Here is a 26,665-nt window from a genome sequence, read left to right as displayed (position 1 = left end):
GGAAATGACTGCATCCCAGCGACGCCGCGTACAAGAATTTTTTTCTGTGTCGTCAATCTAAAACCCTATTATGCTGTGCTGTCACTCTCGGTGGTTATTTTTGCAGGCCGTTTTATTTGTTTCTGTTCGCCTTATTTATTTTTAAAACATCCAGCCAATGCTTCTTTCGAGTTGAGTAATAGCGCGAATCTTTGTGCAGTTGTTTGTTTATTCTTCAAAGCTGCAGGCACACGGCTTTATCGCTTTGTTTATAATGCAAGACACGACCAGATTTATCTCAATTTATGGCATGCAGGTTTAGCCGATCCTAACTCGTTCCAGACAGTTGTGGTGACTTTGCACGCCATTTCTCGAATATTCGCTACGAGCCTTAAATTAAGCACGGCCGAGAGCGGGGGCATTTTGTTCGACGAGCGCCAAGCAAGTCTGCCGCTTTTGCCGTCGCCCAGTCATTCAGTTCATTAATGGCGGAGGTGAGCCTAATAAACAGCTCCTTTTGGAACCCTTCTATCGCTGTCTTCGCACAGTCCAGGAGCAAAATTATGAAAAATTCTAGGATTTTTCTCATTGGTTACGAAGCTTGTTCAATGGAATATATATTCTCTTTTTTGTATATTTGGTTTTGATTTGGGTTTGTGATTACCTGCCGTCAGAAGCACCAGAATCGCTCTCTGTATAGAAATAACTGTATCTTAAAATAAAAGTTTGCTAGTTGCTTGTCAGTCCGTGATCATCTGTGACATACGCTGCTAAAACATTGGCGACGAGTATTGGATCCTCTCGCAGAGCGTGATTTTAGCCACTCACTGTCCGGCGCCATGAGCGTTTCGGGTCTCGCGCCTCCGCCCCTGTTCCTACCCGCACCTGGCCGAACTGCTTTTGCGCGGTCTTAATGGCTACGCATCTTTGAGAACTTCCTGCTCGCTTCGGGTGTCTCCGACTGCACGCCGCATCGTCGCAACGCCCCACTTCACAGTCTCGGCGTAGAAGGCCAGCGCATATTATACGCCCTGCCCTTTCGGACAACACCTTCTTCGAACAACGTCAAGATCGGTGTGCAAGCTGCTACCGATAAAGCATCTGGCGATAGCAAGGACGCCGCCTATACAAGGCCTGATGAATCGCGTATGATACCGCAGTCACCGCACTGCATGCTCATTTCTGGACACCAAGTAATGTTGTTGCCGAACGGCACCGCCGTAGAAGGCACGTCCAGCAGTTCGGTAAATCACTGAATGAGAACATCACTGCACTGAGTGAGCTTTCTGCTATACGTTCTTTTCCTGTTCAGGAAGATTCGCTGCTTGACAAGTTCATTGCGGGTGTTTCGTCTCTGAGCTTGCGCGAACGTCTTCTTGAAGTATCGCCTCTCATTCTCTAGAGCGGTAACTCCTGGTAGCGCAGTTTGAGCAGGCATACAATGATCTGCATGAATTTTGTTTTGCTGATGCTGGCCCTATAAATGCTCGTGGGAATACGCCTACGCACGCACTGTATTCCGACGAGAGCTCAAAGCGGTTACAGAGGCGCCAGTCGCATTGTTACAGCTGCGATTCATCCCAGCACAGTGCACAGCCGAGCATAGGTCATTTCCGCTCTGTTTGCAAGAAACGAGGCTCCGCTCCAGTTTTTTAGGTAGAGAGCCAAAATCCACCTAGTGAGGAAGTTTGGAGCATTCTGGCTGTAAGGGCGTCCGCTCGCACCGCAATTCACGTCACCGTTTTGATTGGCGGTAAGGACATAACCTTCCTTATAGATTCGGGGTCAACAGTTTTAATTGTGGCACATAACCTTTTTAGAAGCATATTGAAGGACAGGTGCTTTTTCCTGCTGTATTCCTGCTAGTGAACTATTCAAAGCAGCGAAATCCGGTTCATGGTTGTTTCTTCGCTGATGTCACGTACAACGATGGGACAAAAAGACTTCTTTTCTATATTGTAGAACAAGGCACTTCGCTTTTCGATATCGATGCCATTGTGATGACCCCCATAATGCGCAGGTCCACACGGGACGGAGAGGCAAAGAGACACCGTATGGCTCAGTTTAAACAAACAGGTATATTCAATTATTACACATGATTAAGATTATACATCAGAGGCTGGGGCGTCCGAGCTTACGTGCCGACGACTTCATGGGGGCGATGGAGTGGCTCCGGAGTTGAGCTCGAGCGGTTGCTGGCAGAAGCTGCACGCCGACGGGCTTCGGCGCTGAAGGCCCTCTTGGCGAACGATGTCGTCCTGAGCGTGCTTGCAGTAGAATTTCAATAGTCGTCCGTTTCTTCGAGGATGGTTCACAAACCCTTCCTCTAGTGTCGTTCGGCTTGGAAGATGAACAGGAGGCGAGCTTGTAGATGATGACAGCAGAGCATAATTTTACAACATACATATACAGAGAGTTAAACTGGAAAAAGCAGAACTGAATTTACAAAAGAACAAACTTTGCACTACTTTACTCATCGACCGGGCAGGTTAGTGCCTAAGTAGCATCACATTACATGCTAAGCATGGAGCCCCAGCTCAGACTGGACTGCATCCGTTTACATGTGCTTTTAAGCACTTGATTAACAAAGGACTAAGGGCGGTCATTTCCAGTGGCCCGCCCAAAGCATCAATTCTCCAATCCAAAATAACATGCGAGATGGGGACCACCCCTTAGGTTGGGCTTAGCCTCGACCCCAGAGTCTGTTAACAATACAAACTAAATAAACAACAAAAACGCCACCACTCTCTCTCAAGTGAGAGTATACACAGGCTCTCTCTTCGGAGCTAATTCACTAGCGCCTGTCTTTCCACATTCTTGGCGAGTACTGCCTGTCCGCCATGACAGGTGTCCGTCACGGCCCTTCTGGGAATGCGCTTTTGTTCACGAGGCACGGCGGGAAGCTGTGGGTGCCTTCCCGGTGATAGCCCACAAAGAAAGGGGAAGGAGGGAAAGAATGTTGTCTTCGCGGTAGCGCATAGCGTCGGCTGTGGTACGGCGCGCTCTGGCCCGCTGACAGCTCCCTTGTCCTGGAATGTGCCCGGAAATTGGGGAGGATAAAGCCTGTTTCCCCGGGGCGGCGGCGGGTCCGGTTGCTCTGGTCGTCACTCAAAGAGCATGGCTGGGTAATTGATGATGCCGCTGTCACGGGTCTCCGTCTACGCCGCGCCGTCGAACGTGGATCCTCGTAGCACACACGGAATGTCACACCATCAAGGCACTCTGTGACGCTTCAGTGCCTTGAAACAACGCCCACTTTTAATCCTCGAAAGGAACAGCCCTCCGAGCAGACGGCCATCAAGGATATTAACCTCCCAGTGAAATTAGTTGAAGAGTTTGGAACTATTTTCTATCCAGGCTTTGTCTTCGCGAAAAGTTTTGTGCACCATGTCAAAACGCGATTTATAGTTTGGCCAGTTCCATTAAAACTTGGGCACCTTCTGCTATCATTGGGACCATTGGTCTCAGAAGAGCTCAGTAGATTAGAAATCTGGACGTGATAAAGAGGGTGGAGGCATTAAATTGGGTGTCACTCAATGAATTTATTAAAAAAAGAGGAAGGTATTCGTCTCAGTGGTGACCTTCCACAGGCAAGCAAAGCTGTCGTAAGAGAAAGCTTTCCACTTCCTCATACGGAAGAGCTATTCAATAGTCTAGTAGGGGCAACAAATTTCTCTAAGCTAGACCTCGCATCCGCTTACCACCAGGCCATGCTTCATCCTGCGAGTCGTGATTTGACAAGATTTCTAACCCATGAAGGCTTTTTTTCGGTTCGAACGAGAATGTTTCAAACTGGCTTCTGGAGCCTCCCGCATTTCAGAGTATGATGTACAAAATCTTGCATGGGTGTAGGGGCGCGCTTTTCTATGTAGACAATATTAGAGTCTTCAGGAGGGGCCGGAAGGAGAACATAGCTAACCTTGCAGCAGTAATTAAAGGCAATAAATAGCCCGGACTCAGGCTGAACAGGAAATGTGTCTTCGATACGCGGGAACTTTTGGGTCACAGGATCACCGCAAGTGGTATTCTTCCGCTGAAGGAAAAGGTGCTTCCTTCAAGAATACCCCGGCCCCTTCCTATGCATCATTGCACTGGTCGAATACTACTTTAGATTCGTTCCCAACTTTGCCGACATGGTTGAACCGATGCGTGTTCTTCTTAGAAAAGCGTAGCCATTCGATCGGTCGAAAGAGGTAGACTCCCGTTTTCTAAAGGTCACAGAGGCACTTGCGTCCAGCACCGTTCTGCGAATTTTTGATACATCCCTTCGAGTTGTTTCCACTGACGCTCCTGACTGCGTGCTTGGAGCGATTCCCCAAGGTGGATGGACAGGAACTGAACACTGTCACCTTCGCTTATCGTGCGTTTTCACCCACAGAGAGCAGATATTCAGTGGGAAAAAGTGAACCTCTTGCATGAGTTTTGGCGTGCGAGATCTAGCAGGCCTACCTGTGGGGCCGCCATTTCACGTTGCTTGCTGACCACCAAGTCTTGTTCGCTATTCGTTTTTATTCAAGGGACAGGAAGATGTCCTTTGCGAATAGCGCAATGGGCGGAAATACTATTCCGGTACAATTATACTGTAAAGCACCGGAAGGGCTCGTAACATACAGTAGCATATGCGCTTCCTCGTCTCCCCGTCCCATCTCCTCAGGAAGAAAGAACGTTGGTAGACGAAATAGTACCAGTTGCCTATATGTCTTCCTGCTTTACTGAAGACGGGTTTGAACACGCTCATTCAGAAGATAGCACGCTGCAACAAATCAAGGCATATGTAGAGTCGTCGTGGCCTGCCTACAAATCCCTGCCGGCTGAGCTTCAACCTTTCCTCAAACTTCGCAACGAACTTTCAGTGGTGGACAACTTGAATTTGCGTGGCGCACGCCTTGTGGTTCCCGCGTCACTTATGACATGGATAATTACCACTGCTCTCGACGCTAAACCCGGGAATTAAGCGAACGAAAGCACGGCTGAGAGAACATTTCTGGTGGCCAGGCAAGGACAAGTAAGTAAAACTAGTAATTCAAACGTGCAGCATATCCCAGGCAGCCGACAAAATCACGAAAGTGACGGCTGCATCAACCAAACCCGTTCCCAAACAATCACTGTCTGAAGCTGGGCATGGACACTATTGGCCCATTTGGAAGAACGCCACACGATTGCCGATATTTTGATCACGCTGGTGGACAACTTTGCTAAGTGGCCTGAATTGCACTTCTGGAGCGCAGCCACACCAAGCACAGTATCAAGCTTCGTGGTGTTAGGGTTCGCGCGCGAAGTCTACACAGAAGACATTATTTTCGATAACGGGCCAGAGTTTTCATCCTGGCAGTTCGGAGCTTTCCTGCAAGACCGCGGCATCCGCTTGCGGCATTCATCCGTCTATTACCCGCAAGAAAACGGTCAGGTAGAGCGGTTTAATAGTTTTCAAGAGCTTGGTTCAAGTAGGAACACTTCAGCAGCGTCCCTTGCCCACGAGAGTAACAGAATATTTGCGCTTATACCGTTGTACGCAGCGTGCCGCAACTGGAGCTGCCCTAGCACTTCTCCTGGATGGACAACTGCCAAGAGCTCGACTTGCCGTCGTCGGCTTCCCGTTAGCCATATCTTCCACTGACCCTGGCTCAGAGCTTCACCGCCTACGCGGAGCAAAAACAACAGTCCAAGAAACGTTACGCAGACGTTCGCAGGGCCGCGAGTGAAACCATAGTGGATAATGGTGACCTTGTGCGAGAAAGGAAATCTAAAATTGCCTTTAAAAGTTACCTGTCATTTACTTCACCAAGAAAGTGATCAGCATGAAGGCGCCATCGTCTTTCGTCCTTGATGATGGCAAAATGTGGAACATTTCGACGTTATCCAGAATTCCAAGAACCTCGGCTCCTCTTTGTGGGTGGGGAGAAAATAATGGCAGGAATGGTAACGCAAGATAAAGCAGCTCACCGCCGACTGCGGAGGGCGCCGTTCTGGAAGCGGCAACAGGAGGGAGTTCAGCTGTGGCTGCTGCGAAGCAGCCGCCTATGCCACCCGTAGCCTGCGGCGAGCCGGATGTGACTTCACCTGCAGCCAGTGGTTCTTCTGAAGCATCGACACTGCAGCCTAGGGTAGAGCCAGCAAGGAACAGACGACCCCCAGACCGCTAAGGATACCAATTGTGGGAGGAAACGTTGTGTTGCGGTGAAAATAGAGACACTAATGGACGTTTACATGGCTGCCTGTATTCGTGTGCAGTTAAGTGTGTGGTACAAGCACGTCGTCATTACTGTAAATAGAATTCGATAAGCAAGCACTAACATACTACATTACGAACCCATGTACCCGTTTTTTGAAGGAATGAAATATGTAGTATATTTGGTTTCTGTTTTGGTTTGTAATTACGTGCAGCCAGAGGCACCTGAATGGCTCATTGTAAATAATTAACTGTATGCTGAAATAATGGTAGTTTGTTGGTTGCTTGTCAGGCCGGCCGTGTTCATCTGCGGCTCACGCCGCCACATCTTTCACAAATTCTTTATGATAGGAAGATTGGAGTAATTTGAAAACATTCACTAAAATTATAAAAGTGGCGATATTTTATTCAAAGCGTATTGGGCAGAAGCAAGTATTGGGCAGATCATTGTTTATTTTTAGACTGTAATCACTGGGATTTAATTTAAAATACTTTTCTTATAAACTTTTCTCTTATGTTTAGAATATTCAAGCATGGTTTTTGTGTCTTGTTCGAGCATCTAATCCTATGTCTTAAAATACTTCTCCACTACGGCCTTCTTGCCGGAACTCTGTTCAGTACAAAAAGGTAGCACGAGTCAGATTCTGGGGAATTAAAAGGAATAGAATGATGTCGCAGCAGAAAGAAAAGTTGGAGATGGAACCATTTTGAACCAATATGAAATAGGAGTAGGAGGTAACAGATCGTGCAAAGGAAAAAATCCGAAGTATAAGGTATAAGGAAAATAAGAGCTAGCTTGGCTCAGGGACAAACTCCTCTACGGGTCTCTGGCATTATGTGAGTCTGCCGGTTTCGTCGTTTCGTCAAGGGTGTGTCGACCACGCTTCAGCCCAGGCACGTTGTGTTTCGCTCTGGGGTGTGCGTCGCTGTCCTGTCCATTGAGCGTTTACGCATGCTCAACGTGTCTGGGACGTCGACGCACCAACCTGCTACGTCCTTCTATGTCTCCGAAAAAAAGGCTGGGAACAATTCGCACAGTGTTACTTATCATGTGGGACCGGTCCGTCGCCACCACTGCTCACTCTGTAATAATACATCAAAAATTGCATCTTCGTTTTCATTGCATATGTCAGTGTCTATGATTTGAATGCGTTTAACAAAGTGGTGTGTGTTGTTTACACTGGTCCTGTTTCTCTCTTCGAATGATAGCGCTCGTACACACTTAAAGCATACCAGTCTAGCCAGTAATTTGCGTGCGTGCCAAGAAATACAACTGTTCAATTATTGGATTTGCACGCATTTTCAGACAGGCCGGAAAAGGGAGCGAAAAGTTTGTTGGTACAGAGATTTTCGGCTTGAAAAGAATCGAAAGACTGTTGTGCGAGCACATGCATGAGCGAGAAGAGATAGAGGTAAAGCGTGAAAGGTATGTCATGTTGAATCAACTAAGGCTAGTAGAGGAGCGAGGGCAGAAGCGAGTGGAGTTTGAAAGATGCAGTGCAAAGGCAGATGAGCTACGCATAAGGGTGACGATGTGCGCATAAAAAAGGCAACATATCTGCTTTCAAGGCGCAGTGCAACAATTTTATTTATTACATTTATTGCAGTACATAAAACAGACCATAGTTATGTACAAATAAGAAGTGCACATATATATATATATATATATATATATATATATATATATATATATATATATATATATATATATATATATATATATATATATATATATATATATATATATATATATATATATATATATATATATATATATATATATATCCACACAACTGAACGGCTATCTATCCACTTTCCAAAAAATCCTATTAAGACTGCGGAAATCAGTGACGAACTCTTTAAGCACGTATATGAATACTTCGACCCGGCGCAAGAGGGCACCCCCGGTTTCATCATCTACCACTCAGCGAAATTTTCGGACCTCCCCGCACTATTGGAGTACCTGCCCGCCACCATCGACAGAGTGATAGTTCACATCAGAGCTGCCGACATCGCTGCAGCGAACGCCTCTGCCGCCCTGTCCAGCATGAAGGCGGTCATCGGCAGAGTCAGCCGCGAGCGACCCTCGATCAGACTATGCATGAGCCTGCCACTCCCGCGCGCCCTGAACCGTCGACGCCGTGGAGCGAACAGAAGATTTGTCACGTGGTTCAACGGCCAGACGCAGAACTTTGTGGACCAGGTGCGTCGACTGTGCCACCGACGACAGTTTTGCACTGGAGTGACGTACCTCAACCATGCATTGCATGAGCTGCCACCGTGGAGGGTTCTCGCGGTTGATGGATATCATTTGAGATTTGAGGGCGTGGCCGTCGTGTGCGATCACCTCCGACGCGTACTCTGCGCCACAGCCCCCGCGACAAGATGGAGCTCCAGTCAGCGTCCGGTGACTGGGACTCCAAGAGGCGGCTGGACAGGCAACAGGACAGAAACAACGTCTACTACTCGCCCCCTGGTGCAAGGGGTCGAGTCACCCCCCGTACCCCCCCGCCGCCGCTACATGACGAGACGGGCCTGCGCCGAGATGGCACGCCACGCCCCGACACAGCGCAGCGATTGACTCGCCACAGGTATGACCCGCTCCCCAGTAACTCACTCACCCTCATTTCTGAAACTGCGAAAATGTATCGAAAAACGGATCAGGTATGAAGCTGACGGAACAACACTAACACGATATTCAGAAGAGGGAAACGTACCCAAGGGCTTGAGGTTGCAACTAACCCCAGCGATGATCACTCTTAATGCTGACGAGGAGGCTGAGTGGAAAGGTATTCTACACGACAGTTCACTACGCCTTGTGGACCTAATTATACGGCACAGTCAACGAAAAACTATTGAATTGAAGCACATTGAAAAATGCACCCGTCTCGAACCGGATCTAACGGCGACAAAAATAACTGAGCTAAATGAATTCGAAGAACGAAAGACCAGAAACAGGCATGGAGAAGCTTAGGAAACTCCGGCAGGACGGTGTGGCACCAGCGCCCCGTTCGATAAGCCCGTCTCCTACTAGAAATACGTTAGCCCCTGAGCAAAACTGTGCGCCTACTACTGGTCAGCCTTCCATTAGGGCTGACAACGTGGTGAACGTGTCGAGCCTGCCTCTCACTTCCTCGGAACGTGCGTTACTCGCTAAAGGCCTAATCTTGTCTTTTGTGCTCGTCTTTGTTCGCGCTGTTTGTTCAAGATGCTTAACCAACTAGCCCGCCAAAACGTGTTCTGCCCCACGACCGGAAAATTCAATGAATTTCAATTATATCAGGATCTAGATAACTTCGCAAGGAACTTACGTCTGCGTGAGTATTTTGAAAACCGCGAAACGAACCGGGAAATCAACATACCAGGGACATCCGACAAGTCATGGACTCCAAACGAACACAGGGATAGACATTTGGATATGTACATCACTGCCGTTCAAAAGGATATCCTATCGTCGTATTCAAAATCAAAACCAAGAGCAGTCAACAACAACCTCTCGTCCGAAGAACGCCAGGCCCTTAACTCTTTAAGTCGGCGTTCTGACATCATCATCAAGCCCTGCGGACAAAGGTGGCGCGATCGTCATTATGGACAAGACCGAATACTTAAAGGAAGGTTTCCGACAATTGGAAAATAAACAATTTTACACCGAACTCACCAGCGACCCCACAGAAGACTTCGAAGTAAAAATTAACAGTGAGATAAAATCTCTCCTCCAAAAACAAAAGATATCCCAGGACATGTTTAAAGCAATGAAGCCGGTCAAACCAGTCCCCGGGCGGTTCTACCTCCTCCCGAAAATTCACAAACAAAACCGTCCCGGACGTCCCATTGTCTCAAGTAATGGCACACTCACCGAAAAAATTTCTGGCGTTCTCGACTTTTTACTCAAGGACATTATACCAACTATCCCCGCCTACGTTCAAGACACTAATCACTTCCTCAGAGTGGTGTCTAACATTGAAATTCCCGATGAGAGCTTATTGGTCACAATGGACGTGACGTCTTTATATACAAATATCCCGCACTCAGACGGCATACGCGCGGCGGTGGATGCATACCTGCGGACGGATCCTCCGGTTCACCTGGATGGGGAAACTCTCGCAACTATTCTGGGTTTAGTACTCAATTACAACCACTTTGAATTTGAGGGAAGGCACTTTCTTCAGGTGAACGGTACGGCGATGGGGACCAGGATGGCACCTGCCTATACCAATATATTCATGGCGGATCTCGAAACACAATTTCTGGACACTCAACCTTCGAAGCCACTCCTGTACAAGCGTTTTCTGGACGATATCTTCCTCATCGGGCCTCATGATGAAGCTAGCCTATTAACATTTATAGGAAACTACAACAAATTTCACCCATCGATATCGTTCACCCACAGCATCTCCAAAACATCTATAAACTTCTTGGACGTGAAAATACAGAAAAAAGGAAACGTACTTAAGACAACGCTCTACAGAAAGCCCACCGACCGCCCGCAGTATCTACATTTTAAGAGCAGCCACCCGCACCACTGCAAAACGAGCATACCTTACTCTCAGGCTCATAGATACCGACGGATATGCTCTGAGCTCGATGACTTTGACCGCCATGCTGAACAACTGAAGACAAATCTCTTACTGAAAAAATATCCCGCTTCCACCGTGGGAGACGCTATTCGGAAAGCTCGCGGTCTAGACAGAAATAAAATACTGAGTCCCCAAAACTTCCAGCAAGGTGAAAGGCATACCAACCTCGTTCTCACACATTCATCAAACATGCCACGCGTGAACAAAATCCTCTCAAAACATTTTAACATTATCCAGCAAAGCAGTCAACTGTCCCGCATTTTTAAGCAGCCACCAAGAGCGGTATACCGGCGCAGCAAGAACCTCAAGGACATTTTAGTTAAATCCAGAACATCGCCCAATGCTAACCCAAACCCCGGGTGTCAACCCTGCCGAAAACCACGCTGCAAGGTTTGCTGTCACATGCTGACAACAGGAATTGCAAAAGGTACCTTCTCTGACTTTACTTTCACAATCAAAGAAACTCTAAATTGCGACAGTAGAAAAATGTGGTCTACATGCTTCACTGCAGCGTGTGCGGCATGCAGTACATCGGCCAGACAGAAACTCTGTTCAGGTTGCGATTCAACAACCACAAGGCCCACGTTCACACACTGCCAAACCTACCCTTTTCTAAGCACCTATGTCTGCCACAGCACTCATTTGAAAGCATCCGGGTCATCCTCCTACAGTCGGGTTTTCAAACCGGCCACCAAAGAGAACAAAGGGAATCGTATTTCATACATAAATTTCGGACATTAACCCACGGCATTAATGAGAACTTGGGCAATTTTGCCTTCCTCAAAAACATTTCCTATTGAGAAAGAAGCTCCCGTCTGTTATTTTCCATTTGTTTTCCTTTTATCCTGCTCACCATGCGCCCCCTACCCCCCCCTCTTCTTTACTCCATGCCGGTTTCCCTTTTTCCTCCTTGTCCCCTAAGCTCCCTTCTCGGAATTGTCAGCGGTGGGACGCGCGGCGCAGGCGCCCTCTGACGAACGGCCGGTGGTTGCTGCCTGCGGCGGCTTGTTGTGGGATCGGGTTTCCACACGGCGTCTGGACGACCGCTTTTCCGCCGCTGAGGCGACACGCTGCCCTCGTAACGGTCACTGGTGCCTCTTGACCAAGGCGTAATGATGCGGCCTTGACAGCTGACAGTAAATTACATTACAAGAGTTCTTAACATCTGCACCGCTGGGGAGCGGGTCATGCTATGTGCGCCTTTGTGTTTTGTTTCAGTGTATTCTGGTGTTTTCCTTTTTGTTATTTTCCCCTTGTGCTCGAACTTCTCGCTTCCGCAGAGGGAAACCTTTCTTGCTTTAGTCTTCTCGGCGAAAGTCCAGCTCTGCTGCATGTCTGTCACCACTGTATTTTAACTAGCTTTTTTAAACTTGTTTCGCATCCATTCTCCTTTCCCCTTAGTGGACGCCGACATAGAGAAAGACAGAGAAAGTGCCTCCTCTCCCTCTGCATTTAGGGCCGTAAATGCGCACATCTGTACATTCATTCGACTTTACCCTGATGAAGGACGGTCCACCGTCTGAAACCGTTGGTGAATAAACCTAGATAATCGAACCAGTTGTGACCTTTTCATTGTGTGTGTGTGTGTGTGTGTGTGTGTGTGTGTGTGTGTGTGTGTGTGTGTGTGTGTGTGTGTGTGTGTGTGTGTGTGTGTGTGTGTGTGTGTGTGTGTGTGTGTGTGTGTGTGTGTGTGTGTGTGTGTGTGTGTGTGTGTGTGTGTGTGTGTGTGTGTGTGTGTGTGTGTGTGTGTGTGTGTGTGTGTGTGTGTGTGTGTGTGTGTGTGTGTGTGTGTGTGTGTGTGTGTGTGTGTGTGTGTGTGTGTGTGTGTGTGTGTGTGTGTGTGTGTGTGTGTGTGTGTGTGTGTGTGTGTGTGTGTGTGTGTGTGTGTGTGTGTGTGTGTGTGTGTGTGTGTGTGTGTGTGTGTGTGTGTGTGTGTGTGTGTGTGTGTGTGTGTGTGTGTGTGTGTGTGTGTGTGTGTGTGTGTGTGTGTGTGTGTGTGTGTGTGTGTGTGTGTGTGTGTGTGTGTGTGTGTGTGTGTGTGTGTGTGTGTGTGTGTGTGTGTGTGTGTGTGTGTGTGTGTGTGTGTGTGTGTGTGTGTGTGTGTGTGTGTGTGTGTGGAGCTAACAGTCGCCGAAACCAAGGTGCATAGGGGAATGTTTAATAGTTTTTTTAATGTGTAGTGCTTAGCAGTGGGATAATTATACTTACATTAATCTATGGCTTAAAGAAAATTACTTATAAAGCAGCAGAAAAAACAATGCCGCCAGTGGGATCGGAACCCACGACCTCCGAATATCGCGTCCGGTGCTCTACTAACTGAGCTACGGCGACGGCTGTCCGATCTGCTGCTCTCGTTGGTATTTATATTTACTGGGTGTAAGCAAACCTTGAGGGTGTTCACTAGCACCACCCTCATCCATAGCGGCGGACGGAGCACATCCTGTATTACCGCAAGTGTGACGTCGAATGTCGTCTAACGGCGAGGGCGGAAACTGTGCGAGAGCCCTCTTATGCTACGTATGCCATCAAGACTGCCAGAACTGAGACCCTCGTTAAGCTATTAGGTGACAAGGTAAAGGAAATTAGGGGCTCGTTTGACAAACCTATGAAGGGAGCTAACAGTCATTGAAACCTAGGTGCTTATGCGAATGTTTATTTTTTTTTAATGTGTAGTGCTGATCAGTGGGATAATACTTATATTAATCTATCCCTTAATTAAAATTACTTAAAGCAGCTGAAAAAACAACCATGCCGCCGGTGGGATCAGAACCCATGACCTCCGAATATCGCGTCCGGTGCTCTACCAACTGAGCTACGGCGACGGCTCTCCAATCTGCTGCTCTCGTGGATATTTATGTTTATTGGGTGTAAGCGAATAACATCCTCAAGGTTCGCTTACCTTGATGAAGTTCCACGTCATACCTCTGATAGATGACGTTCCACGTCACATTCGCGGTAATAGAGGAAGTGCTACGTCCGGCTCTATGGATGAGGGTGGCGCTGGTAAACGCCATCAAGTTTCGCTTCTGCCTTCGCTCTCTTTTTGTTAGCACGTGGCGCAGTCCACTAACGTGCTAACAAATGGAGAGCGAAGGAAGCAACCCCCTGCTGCTGCTGGAACACTTTCGTCACCCCTGATGAAGGGACCGAGTTGGTTCCGAAACGTTGGGTAAAGGTGGAAATATTGGTTGGCGTCAGTTTTCTCTCAACTCTCGGTGAGGACTGAAAACGACGCAGAAATTCCTTGAAGGCTTCAGCTTGTGGCGCTTTTAAATTAAATGTCCTGTCTTCCTTTGTCAGTTGGGTGAGACGTTTGGTGATGGGCGAAAAGTCCCTGAAAAAGCGTGTGTAATACGCACGCAGTGTGAGGAATCTGCGCACAGCTTTCTTTTCGGCCGGGGGAGGAAACAATGAAACAGCAGCAGTTTTCTCTGTGTCTGGGCGTACTCACTTCTTGCTAACTATATGGCCCAGAAACATCAGGTCTTCATAGGCAAAGAAGCACTTCACTGCGTTCAAGAATAGGCTGAATGACATGATTACCTCTAGTACTGTTCGAAGCCTATTTAGGTGCTCATAAAAATTCGTGGCTTGAACAACGACGTCATCTAAGCATACCAAACAAATCTGCCACTTCATGGCGGCCAGCACTATGTCCACTGCTCTCTGAAATGGCGCTGGCGCGGACAATAGGCCGAATGGCATCACCTAGAACTCGAAGAGGCCATCTGGGTGATGAATGCGGTCTTCTCGCGATATCTTTCATCGACCTCATGTTGGCAGTACCCGGTCTTGAGGTCCATCAAAGAGAAATTTTTGGCAACGCAGAGCCGCTCCAGTGTGTCGTCGATGGAGAGGAGGGGATAGACGTCCTTCGTTATGTTGCTCAAGGGGGGTAATGAAAAGAAAAACGACGTGCGCTGTATTTCTTACTCATTGAAATAACTTGTGCCACCCACGGGCTCTTCGATGGCTGGGTAACGTTGTCACAAAGCATTTTTTCCACTTCTTTCCAGCTGGTTGGTCGTTCTGGCGGCTACACAGGGTAGGGTCTTTGGCGGAGAGGTCAGACATGCTCTTCGGTTACAATATGATGCTTTAAAATCGACGAGTGTCGCACCTTCGGCGATGACGAGAAGCACTCGCTATAGTTTAGAAGCAGATCACGTATCGGGTCTTGTTTGTTCCGGGGCAGGTCTAGTTTTATTTCGAAGACATGCTTGTTTGTGGCCTTCCTTAGGTGAATGTTCTGGGGCTCGATCGAAGAGGGCGAAGGAGTCGGAAACGTCGGATAGTTCGTCGAAGAAAGCAATCATCGTTCCTTTCTTTAGGTGCCATTATTTTTCTTTGACTTTGTAAGCATCACTTCAGCTTGGCCATTGCAAAAATGTGTAATGCCTCTTGCGATGCAGACTTCTCACTCTAGAAGCAACTACGTTTTCTTCTCGCTGAGAGCTTCCATTTTATTGGCATCCGTGGCACCTAAGGTGACAATGACCGTTGATTGGAGTGTGACTCTCGCTTGTTCCTCCAGGACGCTGACGGCAACATGCTGCTTCATGGTTTTCATGGAAGGGATGGCTTCGTCCGTCGAAATCGGAGTGAACTTGGATCAAAGGACGATGATCGCATGGAGTTCATTTAGAAAATGCATGTCCAATATAACCACACGGGAACTTTGCTATCACACTACTAAGTTCGCAGGATAGGTATGTGCCTAATTTGCACTCACTCGCGCTGTGCATCGTCTCGATGGCTTAATGAGATGGCCTTCTGCGGTGCGAATGTGTGGCCATCTGAATTGGTCGTGACTTTCTTCAGCTGAGTGGCGAATGTGTCGATCATCACCTAATAATCGGCTCCTGCGTCGACTAGAACAGTAACTTTTCGGCTGTCATAGCGACTTCACCTCCAAATCAGAGGTCCTCACACTCTTGCACCGCACGTCGGCGTCGGGGTCCGGTCACGCTACCGTCCAGCGTGTGAATCAGGAGTAGGGCGCGTCGCTGACGCTTTTCTGTGTGGCAGCGTGATTCCTAAGTGGGATCGCGTCGAGTTCAAGCTGCTGTTAGTATGCGGCGTTGACGTCATGAGTGTGGCTTCCTTATGCGGCGTTTTCAGTGCAGGATGTTCTATTCGTCGGCAAGCAACCTCAAATGATCAATTCAATTAAGTCTGGCTGCGTCTTGCATCAGACACAAAGCAATAAAAGCCGCGGGCCAGCAGGTTTTAAGAAGAAAGAAACAAGCAGTATAAAGATTCGTGGCAAAAATATTCTATTAGCTTCGCCTCAACAATTATTGTTAAAAGGAATCCTGAGTTCAAAAACATTTGGCAGGGGAAGCAAATGACACAAAATATTTTTCTTTGTAAACACAAGACACAAATACGTAGAAATATAACACAAGGGTGAAACGCAGCCGTGCAGCTGATAAAAAAAGAGAAACTCGCTTTTTTCAAATATAAAACAGGATGAATTGATATGTGCAGCAGATGGTCTTTACGGAACAGAGCACTGCCAGCTGTTCTCTTACGCAGGGCTCCTTTTTTCACAGGAGTATTGGGCAGTATCTGAGTACTTGTTGTCATATTTCACTGTGATATTATAAAAACGAGAGAATTTAAACAGCCGCGCCACGATAACCACGTGTATCTGAACATTTTCACCAAACATTAGGCAATTGGTCTTCCTAGAGAGTCAAAATTATCCAGAGCCATGCACCATAGCACGCTTGATAGCCTGAGTCACTTTTGTCCATTAAACCCCACAAACCAAACCACTTGTTACTAAAGGGACATCCTGAAACAATATCGGTTCGGCAAACCCATAACGTTAGTTCGGGAGCTTCTTCGAGAAAAAATTATATATAACCTGATATTAATATTTGAAGTGATGTTTCTCATACAGAAATAACACTCAAAGTAACTACAGACGCGCAGAAACTACTGATATTGCTACGGACGCTGGGAGGTCGCCGAAGGTTTTTGAACGACGACGACGCTGTCGTGCGCGCTTGTGCGTTGATCGCGTTCGTAAAGGATGACCATGTCGTCCACATGAACGTCGAATGTCCCGCAGAATGTGCCTGGTTCGGGGTGGTGGGTCACGACGGTGGCTGGCGTTGGTGGCGGAGGTGGAGCGGAGATGGTGGCGAGGAGGCGGCCCCTCCGGCGAAGCAGCTTGCGTTACGGGATTGAATTTGGCAGCCTCCCCCAAATGTTGCGTAATGGCTATATCCAGCAGAGGCAGTCTGCTAGGTAGAAAATCGACGGCTTCGGTCAGCCGAAAAGCACACAAGCGCGAAACACAGTGTCGTCGTCGTTCAAGACACTTCGTCGACCTCCCAGTATCCTTCCACAGCGACAGTGTTTTACGTTGATGACCGTCTCTTGGGACATGCCTCTGTGTCGCCCACCGCATAGACACCGCCGATGCCCGCTTTATTCACAGATGGCCCTACAGGGTCTCTGTCTGTCTGAGCGGCTTGTCATTCAGGCGGAGGTATTCCTTCGAGTAGTCCTCGGGCGTCCCTGTTTTGTTCGAAAAAAGAAAGATCAAACCTTCCGATTCTGCTATGATTACCGCCGCCTTAATGCTGTCACCAAGAAACACGTGTGTCCTTTGTTCCGAATTAACGGCGGTCTCGACTGCTTGCACGGTGCTAGCTATTTTTCCTCCATCGGCCTTCGCTCTGGATGCTAGCACATCGCTGGCGATGAATGGGACGGTGAGAAAACTGTTTTTTTCAGCCCAGACAGCCTGTATAAATTTCAAGTCATGCTTTTCGGCCTCTGCATTGCCACTGCGGCCTTCAAGCATGATGAACTCCCTCTGCGCGGCTTCAAATGGCCGACGTGCCTCTGTTACTTGGATGATGTGATAGTTTTTTCGTCTACATTCCAAAGCCGCCCGTACTGCGTTTCAGCCATCCTTGCATTATTTTGCCGCGCTGGTGTTAAGCTGAACATAGAAATGTACCTTCGCCCGCCGTCAGCTCAAGTCTTTTGGTCATTTGGTTGATTCTGCTGGATCCAACCTAACCCCGAAAAAGTCCGCGCCGTGAGTTCCTTTCTTACTCCTCGTTCCTCCGGTGGTGTGCGAAGCTTCCACGGTTCCTGCTCATATTTCCGCTTGTCCATTGAGGCATTTGCGGAAATAGCCTGCCTTCGTGCCACTGTTCTCCAGAAGGACGTCCCGTTCTCTTTAGCTCCCGATCAAGCTGGCGCCTTAAGTACCCTGATCACTGCTATTATCGCTTCACCTGCCCTTGCTCACTTTGATGCTTGAGACACTAGAGAACTTCGGAACGACGCGAGCGCTAGTGGCATTGGTGCCCTACTTGCTCAAGGGCAGCGCAATCAGATACGAGTTATTGCGAACACCAGCGGCCTCCTTTCTGCGTCAGAGCGCAATTATTCTATCACCGAGCGGCAATACCTCGCCCTCGTTTGTGCCACTACCAAATGTCGCCCTTATTTGTTTGGGCACCCCTTCTCTGTTATAGCTGATCATCACGCTTTATGGTGGCTTTCTTCGCTCAAAGACCCTACTGACAAGCTGGGACACTGTGGTCTTCGCCTTCAAGAATACATATTTTCTATCGTCCACAAGTCTGGCCGCTTACACCCCGACTCAAGTTGCTTGTCCCGTTACCCTGCTGATGCGTCTTCCTCCTGAGTTTAGTTCATATCAAACTGGTGCACGTGGGAAACGTTTTTATTGAATGTTTTTATTCGCAACATAATCTATGTCCATATCGGGCTTCCGCAACATTGCTCAAGAACAGCGCTAGGATTAAGAGTTTACCTACCTACCTCGCTGCGCTGCCTCATCGACCATCTCTCAACCGCTGTGATGCTTCCCTTGCCCCGCTCATGGTCCACGAGAAGGTCATCTACCGGCGCAACATGAAGCCTGACGGCACTGAGCTCTTGCTGGTGGTCCCTCAAAACATGCGTTGCAGCGCCCTTGGAGAGCTTCATGATGTTCCCACGCTAGGTAATCTTGGCATACCCCACACGTACGACAGCTTGCGCCGCCGCTTCTTTTGGCCAGGCCTCTACCACTCTATCCGGCGCTGTGGCGTTGGCAGATCTCTCTTGAGAGATCTGCCATCACCGGGACACGCCCTCGGTTCTCCTTCCCGGACGTCCTCAGCTGATTCCCATCACGATAGACCCGTCTTTCTGGGACGGCCTCGAGCAGCGCAGCCGTTTTCCGGTGTATGTCATGGGAAACAAATGGACCGCCGTCGCGACAGACTGCTCGACGCGCTACGCTATCAATCGAGCGATCCCAACCAGCTGTGCCACAGATGCCGCTGACTTACTCCTGCACGACGTCTTACTACATCAAGGTGCCCCCGTTGCCTGCTAAATGATCGTGTCCTCTGCTTTCTTTCCCAAGTGGTTGCCGAATTTCTGCACTTCTGCTCTGTCCGTGATCAATTCTCTACGATCTACCACCCGCAGCCTTCCATTTGTGAAATTCGCATACAAATAAACACATCAGGACACAGCAAGTTTCCCTCCTTTTTATCTTCTGTTTGGCCGCCATCCTTTGCTGCTCTTCGACAGTGTACTTCCCGTCACCGCTTCCACGAGTACTTATGTTTGCGATGCCATCGCCCGCGTTCCCCGCCAGCGGTTGTCTGCGTGCCAAGTAACTCAGTAACCCCGTCACGACGTCGGCGTCGCGAAGTCACCTACTCTCCTGGCTCCCTTGTGTTGCTCTGCGTCCCATCCCGCCACGTGGGCCTTTGTTAAAAACTTCTGCTGCAATATACAGGCCCTTTCTTTTTGTGTCGTACGTCCTGCGACCGCGGTGGCGCACGCGTTCACCCCGCTGCATCCACCGTCCCCGCCCGCTACACCCTGCACCGACATCGTACATGTGTCGCGCCTCAAGCATGAAACCTCACGCTCTCCCTTCCCTGTGTAGTGCGCACCGGCACTGCGGCTTTGATGTGCCGGAAGAGGGCCTGGGGTAGCGCTACGGACGCTGGGAGTCGACCCATTGATCCTCTGCCTGCCCGACTGCCCCTGCTGCATATAAGCCGTTACGTAAAAATATTATTGCCAAGAATTCAAGACGACCGACTCTAGTCCATTTTACAGACGAGGTTGCTCATGATTTTAGAGATTTAAATATCACATTGTATCATCTGTGGATTAAGAAAGGCGAAAGTTACGGAGGGCACTTAAAACTACTTACGTTTTTTGGATGTACAAGCAATGCCTCTTTGTGAACCCTGTTGCGATATTTATCAAATTCCTTACTTATGACGCACCTACTCAGTGACATACGGTCATGAGGAAACGCCCGAACTACGTTCACGTTTATTCGCCAAGAAGTAACGCAATTTTCTTTCCTATGGGTTGCGTGCCTGCCCCGCATTCAAACTCCGTGGTTAAATTACCAACACTTTCGGAAGAAATTTATATTTCTTCTTTGCTGTAGACTTCACTATCTCATGGTCTACTCCTGATGTCATTTAAGAGCATGGTAGCGTCACTAAAGAATTGCGTACCTTGGACGCCGACGACCGGCTTACGGCTACTTTTGCGCTAATGGAACATACGAGTATAAGGCTTTCACCTTAATAATTGATTGGCTGGAGAGCAGAAAATGATCGGATGCTATGCTAAGGGGCGCTGGCTGCGGTCTACTGTCCCAAATTCATAGTAATAGCAAAGCACACTATGGTAGTCTGGCGTTTTTGCACACACGCGTAAAGTATTGCAGTTGTAAGCCAAAGTAAAATTGGAAGAAGCTATCCAATGGAGACTTCTGTGACACACACACACAAAACGAACCGTTACTCTTCAAAAGGAATCCCTCTGCTGCGTGCAGAGGCGCTTCCGATGAGACATGGCGCAGGAAGGCGAAAAAGAAGCTCAGACATCGTCTTGCAGCCTTGTAATGGCGTATTATGTAGGTAGAATCATGTACAAAAGTTTTCGGCACAGAAATTCGGGGAAAAATATTCTTTTCTACGTAGGCTTGCTTCTGTGACAGCTGCTATTGTTGTACAGGACGAAGCAGGCATGTACCGTCGCCCTTTTATGCTTTTAATTCAACTGCTTCGCCTGATTGCACAGACTCAATATTTTTTCACAAATCCTCATCCTGCATGCATTTGCTCGGGACTGTAGTAATGATTAAATGTGTCCTCAGTGTGACTTCGCGAAAAAAAAATTTTTTGCGCCGATAGCCAGCCATGTGGCATTTGTTTCTTAGGATGAAACAGACATGTTTCCTCATGCGTCTATGCTTTCCATACACCCACTTTTCCTGACCACGTAGAAATAATTTTCCTTTTGCGCGAATCCACATACCGCAAACTTCTGGCCATGACTGTACACACTGTTCATTTCCTCATTCATTTGCGTCATTTAGACACGTTTCTGTTGGTATTTGGTTCTGCTGATAATAAAGTGTGTGGATTCGCTTAGTGTCGAGGCATGCCATTACTGATTCTGCACCATCCGGCCAAGAATTTTGTGATGCTCTCCAACTGTACAGCTAATGAGCGTATTTACTTACTCTCTCGCGAGAAAAATATCATTACCTGAATGCATAGGAGTGCATCTCACGTCTTTGGTAATATTGAACGGCAACCTTCGTCGACACTTTACCAAAACATGCTCTTCTCGCTGCCAGAAAAGGCACAAAGGGCGCTATTTTTAGGAAGCAGTGTACTGTTAGGCTCAGAAGTCAAGATTGGATAGTGCTGTCTATTATTCTTATTCACTGTATCTCGCACTCGTCTAGCACTCGACTCTACAACTACGTCCAAAGCTTTCTACGTTTTCTCGCTCAGTCTGAGAGATTACTCCCCCTTCATCGTTTTCGCTTCTGATCGATCAGGCCCATCCTTCGAAATTATTTTCAGAAAATATCCAAACCCTTTGCAATTCTTGCCCTATGACTCCAAAAATTCGAGAACCAAGCAAACAAGCTTATAGGACCTGCATAAATAACTGAAATCAAAGGCTCTGAAAAATTATTGATTGAAAGAAACTCTGTATTTAAAAAAAATTCCTCCTCACTTTCATGTAAACTGATTCGGAAACGTGTTAAAAGTCAGCATCACCTTTACAGGGTGCCTGTAAGTAACCTGCAGCTAAGGCTTGAACGCAGTTGAGCAAAATATAGAAATTATCAAAACAGCTGTTTAGAAGGTTGGGTTTGGTTAGGTTTATGGGGGTTTAACGTCCCAAAACAACTCAGGCTATGAGACGCCGTAATGAAGGGCTCCGGAAATTTCGACCACCCGGGGCTGTTTAACGTGCACTGACATCGCAGAGTACGCGGGCTTCTAGAATTTCGCTTCCATTCAAATTCTACTGCCGCGGCCGGGATCGAACCCGCGTCTTTCGGGCCAGTAGCCGAGCGCCATAACCACTCAGCCACCGCAGCGGTGCTGTTTAGAAGGCCCCTTCTGATATGACAAATACTTTTTTATATGGCAGCATAAGTAGTTGAATTTGCTATGAATGGAGATTGTACATATGGGTCACAAAATACATGAAGCCACCTGTACTCAAGTATTAGCACCCTAAAACAGCGCGTGAACAGTGGAAATATTACTATGTACTTATTTCCTTCAGGTGTACAACGTTACACCCAAGATTAGACCTCCCCCCCCCCCCCCAATGAAAAACCTATTATATGAGAGGAGAGGACATTACTACTTGTCAAAGCGGCAGCAACGAAATAAAGATGAGAGCGCAAAGCGGTTTTGAAAAGAATCGGACTATTGTCAACGCCACGTGCACATGTCAAGGTAGAAAGCAGAGTTACACGACAGGGTAATTATTGACGGCCGACCACCTCCGGACCTTATATGCTTCAACTTACCCGCGTTTGTGCGCACTTTCAAAAACGCTACAGCGCAAAAACAGTTCGGCAAGCGGAGAAGGCACCAGGATGATGGCTCAGCTTTAAAAAAAATCTTCAAAGCTTGATGAATGTAACAACACTGCTCAAGGCAAAGAAATTATTCGTGCAGGTGCAAATAGGACAGCTGTTTGTCTTAGAAGCCAACCCATGCTTGCTGATGAAATCCCACTCTTACTACCCCTCTTACTTAGCGATCCATTGTTTAAAAGTTTTCCGGCGACACTTTTGTTTCTCTCCCGAATGGCAAGATGCTCTCGAGATCAAGGCAGCGGTTCTTGTATAATCTGCGCCACTATACTTTTGTTATTGTTTCTCTTTTCCATGTTTTTTTTTATTCCTTGGTGAGCTTATATCTGGTTTTACATGGCATGTTTTCTGCTAAAATATAAACGCATGCTCCCGTCCCAAAATATTACATGAAAAGAAGACAAACCTTAGATGGGTTTTTGTACTGCAGGATTTCGTTTGCATTTGACAAGTCTTCCGTTTGCTCCGCAAAAGAAAGTGCTGTAAGAGCACAAAAGAAACTTACAACCACAAAGTGCGACATCGCTCAAATGACAGAATCAGCTTTCTCTGCCTCTGTTTATATAGGATCTGAACGGTCAACATTTGCCTTTTCTTCTCGGCCAGAAAAGGTGCGCCCAGAGCGGAACATAAACACATGCAGGCAGTAATAAAGACATCTGCCTGAATCCGAAGGTTTGAAGAAGTCAAAAGTATGAAATGCTGCCTGAAAGGTTGAGGATCTGAGTGAATAGATAATGTCACAGCTTTCGCCATTCGCCTGGTCTTTTAATTTTGCAGAATTGTATCTCTACACAAGCATATATCGATTTAAAAAGGAGAAATTTTGTCTAATGTGTTATGGAAGCTACCCCAAGAAAGGCTTCTTTTGAATTTTTCCATCCGTGAACGCTGCCACGAACAGCTTCTTACACGGGCGCTCATCTGTTAGGGCAAATTTCAAAATATCAGAGCACTAAACACCCAATAAGGGAACGCCGCAAGGGTCAGAGATTTCACCCATACTTTTTAACATAACATTGGTTAAGCTGGCTAGACAGCTAGAAACCATACAAGACATAAAGCATGCAATGTACGCGGATGGCATCACTGCGTGGGTCACGGAGGGCTCACTCTGCGAAAAGGATGCGAAACTACAGGCTGCCGCAAAGTGCGCAGAAAATTATGTTAGAGACATGGGCTTTCATTGCTCGACGGAAAAATCAGAACTACAAAGGGTCTGGCGAGAACTAAAACAAAATGTTTATTTAAGATGACAACTCATAACGGTAAGAACACCCATTAGAATATTAGGGTTGTGGATTCAATCCAACCAAAGGTACACGCAGGCGCTCAGACTAATACAGAACTCGGTGACACAGGTCACCCGCATGATAACCAGGGTCTCTAGGAAAACACATGGCATGCGGGAGAGCGACACGCTTACGCTTGTAAAGAGCCTAGTGGTTAGCCGAATTACATACAGCATACCGTACTACAACTGCAACAAAGCAGAAATAAAGCTAGCGGACACAATACATAGGCGAGTATACAAAACAGCGCTACACCTATCGCAATCAACCTCGATGGAGAAGCCAACCGCTCTATGTCTGCATAGAACCTTTGAAGAGCTAAAAGAGGCCGAACTCGTAGCTCAGCTCCAGAGGCTAAAAATACGAAAACAGGGAGATATCTACTCATAAAGATGCAGCTACGAGGGTGTACTCTCAGAGATAAAAAGATCAAAACGAATACCCGATGAACTGCGGCAAACAATTAGGGTAGCACTAATTTCCAAAAATATGGATCCGAACCTGCACAAAGGGCGACGGGAGGTTAGGGCACAGTATGTGCAACTGAACACAGCTAACAAAGAAAATCTTACATACACGGATGCGGCTGCATACGGAAGAACTAAACACAACAGAAATAGAGCAGTTGCAACGGCAATTAATCATGAGCTCAAAAAAATAGCCAGCGCAACTATCAGGAATAGCACGATTGAGGAGGCCGAGGAAGCTGCCATTGTCCTAGCGGCTACAGAGGGCTACCGTGCTCCAAGGTCCCTAATAACTCTAACAGACTCGCAAACAGCATGCAGAAACTACATGAATGGCTCAATAGGGGGAGGGGGGGGGGGTCAGCGCTCCACGCTCCACATCCTAAAGACAGCCAAATTACTGCAGAAAGAAAAACAATCGCAACACATAATAATGTGGGTCCCGGGACACACAGGCATCGCGGGGAATGCCGAGGCGGATAGGAGAGCTCGAGAGCTTGAAAACCGAGCCTACAACCAAACCAGCCTCGAGCAGCCTGACGCGGAACCAGTGCCCTTAGGATACTCAGAAATTCTGGATTACTATAAGGGGGTAAGGATTAGATATACCCCCGCCTCACAAAAATCTCCACCAGCAGGAAGCGGTCTGTTGGAGACCGCTACAAACTGGAACTTTCCCGAATCTAAACTTGCTAAGATCCACCCAGGGCTATATAGCAGCAAATACCCGTGGTGCGTGGACTAAGCCACGTTGATTCATACAACGTGGTCTGAAAAGAGAAAAAATGCGGCTGCATAAACAAAATCCCGAGTGCGGAGCAGTGGGAGAGGATGTTTTCCAGCGAGGATCCGGTGGTCCAGGCAGGACTGGTCCGGAAACCCTTCCTGGCTGCAAGACTCAGTGGGGCCCTGGACTAGGCGCTCCAACCCTGCCACAAGAGACACAGACCACTTAAAAAGATGTGAAGAGTGGCTCGACGCCGAGACCCACCCATATATTTCTATGAATAATGTTACTGCTACTAAGGGGGGCGCTGATTCGACACATTCTTAAGCATTACAGCAAAGCGCTACCTTTAGAGGCCGATAATATACCGAGTTGAGTTTCGCTACACTTGAAACAGTTTCTGTAGCCGCGGATTAACTTAGAAATAACTCAGCAATGTCATTACTTTTACGCGCAATATACTCATGGTACAAACTCTCCGAAAAAAAAAACGGAGATAAAGACTTCTGCCGCTCGGAATTGAATTTCATACGGTAGAAACGCAAAGATCGCATTTTCGTGCTGTGCTCTTTAGCTTCTTGCAGGCCCAGCTTCTACAAAAAATACATGAGTGCCTCTTTCTTGTTTCCATAGCCATCAAGATGTATGGATTTTTGACGTACTCTTCCTGTTGAGCTGATTGCAACATTCTTCCTATTATACCCTTCGGCACTTTGGTATGCGGGCTCCTTTCGTGCGTCAGGCGTGCAGCTGAGAGGATACGTGGAAATGTGTGTTGCTTAGGCTAGTCGTTGCTGTTATCATGCGCATTTTTGTTTTAAACCAAACTCTTTCAATCAAGCCTGAAATTCATCATCAACAGCCTGAACACGACCAATGCAACAAAAAAGCCTGCCCAGTAACTTTCGGGTAAACCTTGTCATCTGCCAGCTGCTGCTCCCTTATCCGCGCAAAACTTAATACCGCCAGCATAAATTTCTGCCTCCCTCTGCTGCGCTAGCCATCTTTTACAAAACACTCCGTTACCCTTAAAGATTATCGGTGCTTTAGCCCTTCTATTGCATGGCTTGCCCAAGCGCTTCAAAACCACGCTGAACTAACAAGGCAACTCGATGACATTAAAATGCAATATCAGGATAAATTGCTAATATCTGAATAAAAGTGCCTTCGCTTCCCATTATAGCCCTGTTCTCTTTTCGCATTTTACAAATTATGTCTCACATTATTGAAGTCTTATGAGTAGTTTCGTATTCGTTCCAAAACCGAGCATTTTAAAGCAAATAATAAAAACTCCGCAAAGCAGTAACCATCCTGACCACGCAAGATATTAGAAATTATAGATTGAATGGAATGCGTGCCTTGGCGGAACGAATAAGTTCATATGGAGAGAAATGTCATTGACAAGATGACGGTCTAGGTAGCCGGACGGTTTTTCGCATTGCTGTGTCTCTATGTAGCCGTATTGTTCTTATTCAGCACCACGATCGTCATCAGCGCCCTGGCTACACCCACAGCAGGGCAA

General features: G+C 47.5%; 1 protein-coding gene across 2 annotated transcripts in view; it reads right to left on the bottom strand.

The window, feature by feature from the left end:
• The window catches only part of LOC144134766 (uncharacterized), a 60,495-nt gene extending 37,308 nt beyond the window's left edge, over nucleotides 1-23,187 (bottom strand). For both annotated transcript variants that reach the window (XM_077667594.1, XM_077667593.1), the window contains exon 1: nucleotides 23,064-23,187. In XM_077667594.1, coding sequence (XP_077523720.1) covers nucleotides 23,064-23,180 — 117 coding nt within the window. In that variant the 5' untranslated portion in view covers nucleotides 23,181-23,187. The remainder of the gene's footprint in view (nucleotides 1-23,063) is intronic.
• Between the last annotated feature and the right edge of the window lie 3,478 nt (nucleotides 23,188-26,665).

This window comes from Amblyomma americanum, chromosome 5, assembly GCF_052857255.1.
Source record: "Amblyomma americanum isolate KBUSLIRL-KWMA chromosome 5, ASM5285725v1, whole genome shotgun sequence".
In the NCBI taxonomy this organism is placed as follows: Eukaryota; Metazoa; Arthropoda; class Arachnida; order Ixodida; family Ixodidae; genus Amblyomma; species Amblyomma americanum.
Note: the sequence above shows the minus strand (reverse complement) of the source record. Positions and strands in the feature narration are given on the sequence as shown.